Source organism: Asparagus officinalis, chromosome 8 (genome assembly GCF_001876935.1).
Source record: "Asparagus officinalis chromosome 8, Aspof.V1, whole genome shotgun sequence".
In the NCBI taxonomy this organism is placed as follows: Eukaryota; Viridiplantae; Streptophyta; class Magnoliopsida; order Asparagales; family Asparagaceae; genus Asparagus; species Asparagus officinalis.
This window is the reverse complement of record NC_033801.1, coordinates 68,124,468-68,135,452: the sequence shown is the minus strand read 5'-3', so window position 1 is coordinate 68,135,452 and position 10,985 is coordinate 68,124,468. Positions and strand designations below refer to the sequence as shown.

At 35.0% G+C, this 10,985-nt stretch overlaps 1 protein-coding gene across 3 annotated transcripts in view; it reads left to right on the top strand.

Moving 5' to 3' along the window:
- Positions 246-10,985, top strand: part of LOC109820518 — a 13,450-nt gene continuing 2,710 nt past the window's right edge. The window contains exons 1-5 of one of the 3 annotated variants that reach the window (XM_020386673.1): positions 246-390; positions 6,982-7,331; positions 7,414-7,533; positions 7,634-7,792; positions 9,748-9,920. In XM_020386673.1, coding sequence (XP_020242262.1) covers positions 7,086-7,331; positions 7,414-7,533; positions 7,634-7,792; positions 9,748-9,920 — 698 coding nt within the window. In that variant the 5' untranslated portion in view covers positions 246-390; positions 6,982-7,085. Of the gene's footprint in view, positions 391-463; positions 480-560; positions 577-6,981; positions 7,332-7,413; positions 7,534-7,633; positions 7,793-9,747; positions 9,921-10,985 lie in introns of those variants that run through there. The other 2 variants (XM_020386675.1, XM_020386674.1) reach the window with 2 other exon arrangements.

Genomic DNA, 10,985 nt, shown 5'->3' with positions numbered 1-10,985 from the left:
GCATTGCACGTGTGTAAAAACTAGTAAAAATAAAACATAGTAAAAGAAGGGTGAAAAAGAAAAAGAAAAAGAAAACGGGGAAGAAAAGAGCGAAAGAAAGAAAGATACCCACAAACGACACTGGGCCCAAAGAGTTTATTCTGCTAATAGTAAAACAAATAAAAGCCCGGCCCATATTTATTCCCCGTCCTCAGCTAGCCTCCTTCCCTTGCTAATCCTGATTAAAACTGAAGCCAAATAAGTAAAAGCAGAAGATTCCATGACAAACCTCCTCCTCTGCTTTCAAATGCCCATTCACCATTCAAAATTTTCGTGGCTGTAAGAGAAACCCAACTGTTAATTTTTGCCCTTCTCCAAATTTTCGTGGCTCGTCAAAGTTCCTTTCCCTCTGTGAGCCTCCTCTTTAGCCCGGTGTAATTGTTATTTTATTTTTTTTATTTTTAATCTCTTTGCTTATTTTGATTGATTTGAAGACTTGGGTAAGGACCAAATTGAAGTTTCTTCTGCGGTTATCCCTTTGTTTTGATTGATTTGTATGTTTTCTGCTGCGAAGCTGATTAATTTACTCGTACAAGTGTAAGTAGACTTAAATTTGTACTGTTAATACCTCATATGTTGGATCAACACTTCTGTTGTATTTCGTTCATCTAGGTCTCTCAGAGCCTGATGATTCTTTCATTTTGTTTGCTCATATGATTGACTTCGGGAGGGGATTTGGGTCAGCTTTCCCGGGCAAAGTGTTCCTTTTTAGCTGGAGATCGTCAGTTTGGAAATTATATTACTTAATTTACTGTGGTTTGTTTTAGCCTTTCAAACTAGTCATTGTGTGGCAATAGCTTGTAAATTTAGTTGCTAATGTGGTTATTAAGCTTTGTTAGGTGGCTACTTCTAGTTGAAACCGTACCCGTGTCGTATCCTTACCCAACACCGAAACTCTAGTTGACACTCCTTAGATATTTGTGTCGGTGCACGGCACCCACCCCGATTGTTATGCGCCAATCGGCGATCTATGCGGAAGCATCACAAAAACACCTAATTAGATCTCCTCCTTTTTAGACAGTTGATCATCAGGCGACTTGAAAAATTCGAGAAACTATAAGTTCGATCAAAAGAGAAAAAGACAATATACCGCAGAAAATAGATCAAAAGACAAGTACACGAGATTTATGTGTTTCGGCAATTGCCTACATCCACGGAGAGAGAATTGAGTCTTCTTTTATTCTAGAGATTATAAAATAATTTATTCTTGTCATCTAGATAGATTCCAGAAGAAACTCTCTCTCAATCTCGCCAAAAGATCTCTCAAAACCCAAGATTTCTCCCATTATTTCTCTCTACTTCTCTCTTACAATATGCAACTCTCATTGGGTTTCCTACTGCTTTATTTATAATGAAACTCTCAAGGGGCATTTAAAGAGTTTCCCCTTACTTAAATAAATGTAAGACTCATTCTTTGACTTGGATTATCATTCCAATTTTTTTCCAATTAGTATTTGATTCCTATGATAATTAATTCTTTTCAATTAAATTCAATCCCAATCTAAGCCCAGCTGGGATTTCTTTGAGTACAAGGCTATTTCCCAACAATCTCAACCTTAGACTTGTATGAAGCTACCTTCAGAAACGCCAACCCTTCCTTGTAACCTTTCATCGTAAACTTGTCAAATTGTAGAGAACGAACATCTTCGAAAGATCACCTTAAGTCACTTTTCTCAAAGGGCATCGGAACGATCACCGCTCACACATTGATATCAAGCCTTTTGATGACTTGCCACAGACCTCCATTGCTGCACTCTCTAAGCTCGGTTGTCGACTTTTTGCATACTTCGTCTTAGCTCTCCTCCTGACGTCGAACTCTCATTTCAGCTCTTCTTTGGAACCCAAGTTCATCGCAAGCTTTTCTTCTTCGTGGTTATACACCCTCTTGAAGACGAAGCTCCACCTTGAACACTAGTTCCTTCAGACACTCAATATAAGTCATCTCCACACTTCTTCCCAACTAGGACTAGATCCTTATCGTGGTATATTATAATGACTCCTTTGTGCACTTGAGTTTAGTTGCCTATAGAGTATAGGACCCTAGTGGATATCAGATTCTCCCTCGCCTTCGGGATGAACCAAACATTCTCTAAGGCAACCGTGCTCTCCCTTTTTTCCGCCACTATAATTGCTCTTATACAGCAACATTGCACATTGTGCCATCCAATGTGTAGACAGTCTCTTTGACTCCTTGCACTAGCAAGTCAGATAGGCTTGTTTGGGAACATATATGAGCTAGTGCTCCAGAATCCAATATCCAACCACCACAATAAGTGTTATTCCCAGAAACCAGCAACACCTTAACCTGCTAACTTTCTTCCTATGAAACCGCCAACACACCATCTAGGTGATTTCCTGTGATACCCAGTACATACAAAGTTTGGGCCACCTAATCCTCCATCTTTTCGGATCCCCTTCAACTCTCTTACCGTTTGAAGTAGTTTTTCTTGATGTGACTCTTCCCTTGGAAAAAGAAGCACTGGTTAGCCCACAAACTTGTCCTATTTAAAGATCTCTCCTCTCATATATCTTCTACCAACCTAACAATCTGACATCATAACTGGACTCATCACTAATATTCTGTCGCTACTGAAAGTCATCTGGGAGGAGTGCCGCTTTGACCTCAACTATGGTGATTGTCGCCTTTATCTTTTTTTGTGAATTTTCTGCTTGCTGTTATCCTTTTTTGATTGATTTGTATGTTTTTTGCTGCTAATGATTAATTTACTCGTTGAAGTGTAAGTAGACTTAAATTTATATTGTTAATATCTTATATGTTGGAGATCAACATTTGTTGATGTATTTTATTCATCTGGGTCTCTCAGAATTTGATGATTCTTTCATTTTTTTTGATTTGATTGATTTGGAGAATGCATTCGCGTCAGTGTTTTTGGGCCTAGTGTTCTTTTTTAGTTGGAGATTGTCAGTCTGGCAATTAAATTACTTAATTTATTGTGGAGTTTTTCGCTTTTCCAACTATTCATAGTGGCACTTGCTTGTCAATCTAGTTGCTAATGTAGTTATTGGGGGAAATTGGTTTTTGAGTTTCCGTAAAGAGAAGGGTGCACATTTTACTTAAAATTATATTTTCTTTTTAACTCGCGTGATAGTTTCCCTTCTGAAGTAATTGGTATGTAATATTGTAGTTGACTGAGATATAATCATGCAAACTGTTGAATTTAAGGATATTATTTTGATAGCTGAAATTGTGATTGTCTACTATTAGGCTGATAATTAGTCATTTGATATTCTTTTGTTTCTTTGGTTAAGTTGGAGAGCATTGGATGAGACGTTCTAGACCTTTGGATGTCCTGTGGTGGAAATTACGTTGCAATCAAATAGCATACTGTATTCAGTCGATTGAATTGTTTAATCCATATATAGAAGTACAAATCAGATAGTATATATGTAGAAAAACAATTGATTAGATTTCTCTCTCTGATTTGAATGTTTCCATTAGGGCAGTTGAGTGTTAAAAAGAACTTTGAGTTAATTAAAATATTGCATTTTTGTGGAGTTCTTTTTCTTATTTGGGTTAGGGACACAATAATATTTCATAAGCTTCTATTCGTTAACATTAATTGTGTTATTAATATATTTATTTTGGGGTTTTTGTTTCTAGGCCTAAAAGTTTACCCCGATTTATCTTTAAACCTAACATCTTTGACTTGTATCTTTAAACCCTATTAGCCTTTTGTATCTATCTTTAGACTCAACTTTCAAAAAACAATACATACATATGTGGGACCCTCTTAAATTAAAAAAATCAATTCTACCATTTCCCAACCTCCCTTTATTCCTGTGTTGTATCATATGGGGGTCCCTTATTTAATTTTAAAAAGCCAAATTAAATATGAAATGAGGAGAAAATGGGTTCTCTTCCTGCGTTCTTCTCCCTTTCTCTCTCTCTCTCTCTCTCTCTCTCTCTTCATTTCTCAATTAATTCCCCTCTCTCATCCATTATTCTCTTTATTTCATTCTTTCACTTTTATAAATCCATCAACTAATTCTCAACCACTCTTATGAATCTATCAACTAATTCTCAACTTTCAGATATTTCTGCTATACTTTCAGATTCTCCTGTTATACTTATGTGTTTGGTATGACTGTGTACTTGCATATTACCACACTATACTTTCATGTTATCACGCTATACTTTTAGATTATCTCACTATACTTTTAGATTATCACGCTATACTTTCAGAGTATCACGCTATACTTTCAGATTATCACGCTATACTTTCAGATTATCTCGCTATAGTTTTATATTATCACGCTATACTTTCACATTATCTTGCTATACTTTCAAATTATTGAACTATAATTTCATATTATCCTGCTATGCTTTCATATTATCTCGCTATACCCTCATGTTATCCCACTATACTTTCAGAATATCCTGTTACACTTTCATGTTATCCCGCTATACTTTCATATTATCTCGCTATACTTTCAGAATATCCTGCTATACTTTCATATTATCTCGCTATACTTTCAGAATATCCTGCTATACTTTCATATTATCTCATTATACTTTCATATTAACATACTATACTTTCAGATTATTCCTCTATTCTTTTATATTATATCGCTATACTTTCAGAATATCCCTCTATACTTTCATATTACCACGTTATACTTTCATGTTAACACGCTATACTTTTAGATTACCACGCTATACTTTCATATTATCACGCTGTACTTTCAGATTATCCTGCTATACTTTCTTCATATTATTTTCACTTGATTTCTATACTACTTATGAGAGAATTAAAAGAGTTAAGTCAATTTCCATAAATTCAGCTGGATCTGCGCAAAGGAAACCAAAATTAAAACGTAAAATTACATGAATACATCAAATAACCATTAACCATATATGAACAACATACGCAGATACAATACAACTTTCAGTATTTACATTCATCCGATAACCATTGACCATACATGAACAATATGCACAAAAGCATAGCTCTGCTCATGTTAAAAGAACACAAAAGCATAGTTCCATTTCTAACAAAAGCATCAACTAGAGGTGAACCATCATACATCAAGCACAATTCAGGACTCAATAAATCAACAATAAAAGACCATACATGAAACTAAGCATGTACAAATGACAATGTCATAACTGTATTCCCTTCCTTTTGGATCTTTAATAAGCAAAAACTCGGCTCAGTTGATCCGCCCTAACTAGTTGATAAGAATACCAATGCGGTCCATTCTCTCTTTGCAGTCCAAATTTGAGTATTATAATGCAAAACCATTATAGCGAGAAAACGTTTGAATATAACATGATGATATTTTAAGTATTATAATACAAAAAACCAATTGCGTTGTCTCATATGAAAGTGGCAGCAAGCAATACCAAAAAGAAGCAAAATAATATCATTTGTGCAACTAAACTAAGGGTGTAAATGGTACACGATAAACCCAATCCAGCCGACACAAAAAATCAAATTCAGATTGTAGGAAAGTACACCCAGATTAACGCTATCTAGATTGGTCAACAAAAATCGGATTCAAATAGTGAAAAGCGTACACAGATTCTAGTTACCTTACTCCTTGTTTGGATGGAGGGTAGAGAAGGTAAGGAAAAGAGAAATTTTGGTTTATCTTTGTTTGAGAGTTCTATTTAGAAGGGTAGAGGAGGAGAATGAGGGGAAAATTTAAACTAAAATCTTACCCTCCAAATTGAGGGGTAAATATGAGGAAGGGAAGGACGGGAAAAAATTTCTCTTCCTTTCATTCCCTTAGTTATCTCCCAAACACACCATTAATTTAAAATGTAGACCAACTATTAGGAAGACCCGGAGTAATTATTTCTTCAATCTCTTCACCACAAGCTGTGTAACCAGAAGCAGTTTTTTGCCAAACAACATTGAACCCCTTAACCGATAAAATAGAAAAGTCCGACCAACACAAAAGAGTGGTTCCCATTTAGCAAGGAAACACATTAACAATAGAGCATCAAGAGTGCATTAGAGTCGAAAATCTTGTGTTACTTATGAGTGAGTTACAAGGAAACCCCCGGTGACATGGTTAAACATGTTCTTAAAGGTCTGAACTTTATATAATGTAGGAACTAAAATTGTAAGAAAAATAAATTAGAGTAATCATCTAATGGTTAAATGTGTCATATTCTGGGGCAGAGCCACATTCATTTGAGGTTGAGCATGTGACCTACCTCTTTAATTTTTAAATCCGCCAAATAAATCTTATTTTGAAAATACCATATAATGTATAACTAATTGTGTCCAAATCCACATAAATTAATACAATTACATATATTATGACTATTTTTGTAGTTTAAAATTTTAATATATTTTGTTATTTATCATGATAGTATTCTTGTTCATATTCCTCGAATCCTCTGTTTCTCTGATTCCTTGATGGGCTTTAATCTATCAGCAATGCCACCTGACACCTGATGAACAACATTACCCTGTTCCCACTTAAATTTCTCTTTGACATGCAACTTCTTAGTATAAGATTCATAGGATCCTTCACTTTATGTTGGAATACAATTTTCATCACACTTCTTCAATAAAACCATATCTTAGATAACCAGCATTTTAATATCCTCAACCCTCTTTTAATGTTCCGATGTACTTCTTCTTCTTCTTATTACCCTTTCTTCCATAAATACCCTTAAAGATCTCATTTGAAATTTCACTAAAAAATTATCTCTCCACAAAAACCCCGAAGAATTTGATCTCAAAACTATCAGCAATGCGACCAAAACAATTATGTTATTTTTTTATTAGCGTCCCACTCTTCAGTAATCTCCCAACTGTTCCATGAATTTGTAGTTTTGTTAGTCTAAGAAGTGCAAGTTCCTCTGCAGGTTTTCAAGTGAGCTGTGTTTTTAAATGCTTTCTTATTTGAGAGATATTTTCATGCCATGAATTTGTGTTAATTTAAGAAGTGTGACTTTCTTTTCAGGCTAATGAAGTGAGCCATCTTCAGAAATTCTTTCTTATTGCGGAATTACATAAACATCTGGTACTAAGCTTTTGTACTTGTGTCTTTACGGCTATGAGGAAATCATGCTAACTTCATTGGCAGTTGGGAAATTATGGACTATTGGAGAGCCAAACTCCTTTCTAAAGGCTAGTCTAGGTGGTATATCACAAGTTAGTACTAAAGGGTGCAATGTGCCTTTCCAGAATTCCTTAGAGAGCCATCATGTACATAAATTACATACCTGTTCTCCCTTTAGAATTCCTGCTTGCGGATTAAGGAGTCAGCACCTATGGGGAGATTGTAAACAAGAAATACCAAGGAGCTTACTGGTATGCTGCGTTATATTAATATATTGATTATTTAGAGGGAAATTTTGATTTTTGAATCAGTTTTTTTTTTCATTCTTCTTAGTGCCATCTGCATGTTAGTGCATCATCAGATGAGGATTATCGCTCATCTCGCAACATAGCAATAAGCCTGTTTAAACGGTACAGAAATGTAATTGATCGCGGAGGTGGGGATAACCTAAAAGTATGTGCTTTGCTTATTTATCTCAAATTTTGTCACCATATGAAAATTTTGTAATTGCTTGTTTTTCTAATCAACCGATGCTATTTGCTGCTTTCATCAGGAATTTATCAATGCTGGGGTGAATGCATATGCTCTTGGTTGTACTGATGAGGGTTTAAGGAAAGAACTTCTTGACATGAAGAATTCTGGCACTGAGGTTGAAGGGATGGAAACATATGGTGGGGGCACAAGCTTGAGGTTCAGAATTCTTTCAGATGAGGTGAAATTATCCAAGAAATAGACATCAGATTCATTTACTTGGTGTTTCAAAATTATTTAGCAATTTCTGTTGACGAATACATCTTGCTTCAGTAACAATTCTTTTTGGTTGGGCTAAAATAGGTTCTCATTAGCTCAATCAATTAGTCAATCCTGGTTCAGTTTACCATGCCATATCTTAGTTCTATAGGCACGTGACATCCAAATTAAGGGCTGTTTGGTTGGATGGAAATGGATTGGAAATGTAAATAGAGCAACCAAATTTGTAAATACATTGTTTCGTTTATAACTTTGTAATTAGGAAAGGTAAATTGACTTGCATTTTGTGGAGAAAAAGCTTGCAACAAATGCTACATACAATTTGTTGGGAGGAAAAGCTGCAGACTTCAAAACAGGTAATTAAACAATAAAAAATTCCACTTCATAAAAAAATATTTTTAAATCCAAATAGGAAAACCATCTACACCCAAGTTTCCTTATATGACAAAATTTGTAGTTTTTGCCTAATTGTTTTTCAACCAAACACTAAACTTGTATTTGAAAATACATTTCCTATAATTGTAGATATCCGAACATTGAACTTGAAGTTCATTTCTTGCAACAAATGCTGCATGCAATATTTGTTTCTGCAACATTTACTGTTATTTATTTTTGCAGCAAACCAAACAGCCCCAAAAGTGCACTGAAGCTCATCATAGAATGCAGCCAATTTTGTTAGGATCAGATTACATGGTAAATCATCATATGGAACAAATAGGATAAAAATGTGAATTATATGATCATTCGTCATCGCTCTCAGAAATGATTGGAAGGCTAAGGGTATAGATGAAAAAGAGTAAAAAACTATGAAATATCTCTTCAATATTTCATTTCCACCATAACTTATTCGACTTGTTTCATGAGTTCATTTTTCTCATAGTGTTCTGGTTTTCAAACTGAACCTTAACCATCTTTGGTAATGAACGACAGAATTACAGCAAAAGAATAATTTAGTAAACACATGTAGTGAAGAACTTACAGATTTTGTAATTGAATAGAAAGAAAAATGTAACTTATTCAGTATTTCATGGTAACCAAATAGAGTAAGCTACAGCTCTACTGTCACTTCATATTACTATATGGCTAGTTGTATTTTTTCACCTGTTCCACAATTACTCCGGAGATCAGATTGTCCTGTAAATCTAACCTTTTAGGGATTATACATGCTTTTTCATTTTTGAGTCCACCACGTTCTTAAGTGTGCATGAAAACTATGCTTTCTTTCTTTCTTTCTTTCAGACTGCTGGTGTATCTTTGAGCTAGCTATTTAGTACCTACTAAGGTTAAATATTTGTTTGCTGTGCCTTCCTGTATAATTTCAATTCCTGTGTAATTTCAATCAGTGCAGCAAAGATTTAAGAGTGTTTCTCTTTGGTTCTTCAAGAAGTGTTGTGCTTTCGAACTCGATGTTCATCCTTCCCTTTATAGCCTCTTTATTGGGCTTAGACGATTTCGGGGTTTGTTACTCGTTTTGCATGAGCTTGATTTGTCTAAATAATGCAATCATTTTCTTGTATGTCAACTGGCCCTCCAGATGTATGGAGAACCCTTCGCCTTTCCCTAAATTTCTTACTAGGGATTTGGCACCAATACAGATGATTACTGTTAGATACCTAGGCAGTTCGCGGTTTTTGGTGGGGGTCTATTCAAACTGGTGTTGTTCTCCATAGTCAGACTATGTTCTGATTACAAAATATTTTAAGGTGATGACGTCTAGTATCATAGGATAGTCAAAACATGTTGATTCCATGCATATTTCTACCATTTGGCATGACTCTTTCAAAAATTTTCTTTCAGAACTGCAAAACTCTGTCCATTGGATAGTGGAGAATTGTTTATCAGATAAGTTATTTTATGCATGTGTGATTCATTAAAAGGTTTTTTTTACATTTCATATCATTTTTTGTTGTCATGTAGGTCCATGAGTGTATTCTGTGGCTTAGTATCGTGTTTATCACCATTCTGTGCACACCACAGCCAACTGTAGTCAGGTGGTCGTCTATTCCACCTGTCTCGACTGACATCATGCTTCAGTGGAAAGGGTTTTGTGCTCTTATAGCAAATGCTTATTATACAAGAGGAATGGCATGGTAAGGATGATCTGGCATTGTACAATTATGTTTTCCTTCTTTAGTATCTATCATTCACTATATTGTATGGTGTATTTTGGAGTTTTGTACTACAACATGATAACAATGACATTTTTGGGAAAACCGTGGGATAAGCCTTTCATAATCAGGTAAATCATTTTGACAAGATAATATAGTGTTGAAAATCAATAACATATTTGAGATTTCTTTATGATGGTTGTGGAATGAAGTGGGGTGTGTGTGTATAGAAATGATATAGGTTGCGGGTTAATGTCAATTATGAAGATTTAAAGGTTTTCTATAAGTTTCATAGACAAGATAGTAGTTGGAACTTTGCGTTGCCTGTAGAGAACTGAAAAGAATGACCATAAAAAAAAGTAATTACTTCCTCAAATTGATGAACCATGATCTAATTGACCAACTACAAGGTGCTCAACTCTTTTCAATTTAGATTGTGGTCAAGCTACAATCAATTAAAAATTAAATTAGAAGACAATACCAAGGACTGCCTTCAAAACCGGATATGGTCATTATGAATTTTAATGATGCTCTTTGGACTGTCTATGCTCTGGCTGCATTTGTGGACTTAATGAATTGAGCATTCCAATCTTATTTGGACAAATTTATTGTGGCTTTCATTGATGATGTCCTAATCTACTCTGAGAGCCTTCACGAACATGAAGAACATCTAAGAATGGTAAGGATGATCTGGTTTTGTATAATATGTATTCCTTCTTTAGTATCTTACATTCACTACATTGTATATATTACAAAATGATAAAAGTGACCACGAGAGTTGTCCTGTATAGCCGAAAAGAGTGGCAGTCTCCTTCCTCGTCGATAGTCTGTTTGGACTTTTTTTAGCATGTGAAGATGTATGGCATAGCCTGTATCACAGTGATATGAGAAGGCTATTATAGCTAAAGTAAAACTCTCCTACGTTCTGGTACTAATGTATTTCTATTACTGTGCTGCCAATATCAGGTTGTGGTTGGGTCCTCTTAGTTACTGATGTATGCTGAATCTTGAATATTGGTCAGACCATTTTTCTTCTGACATTCTTTA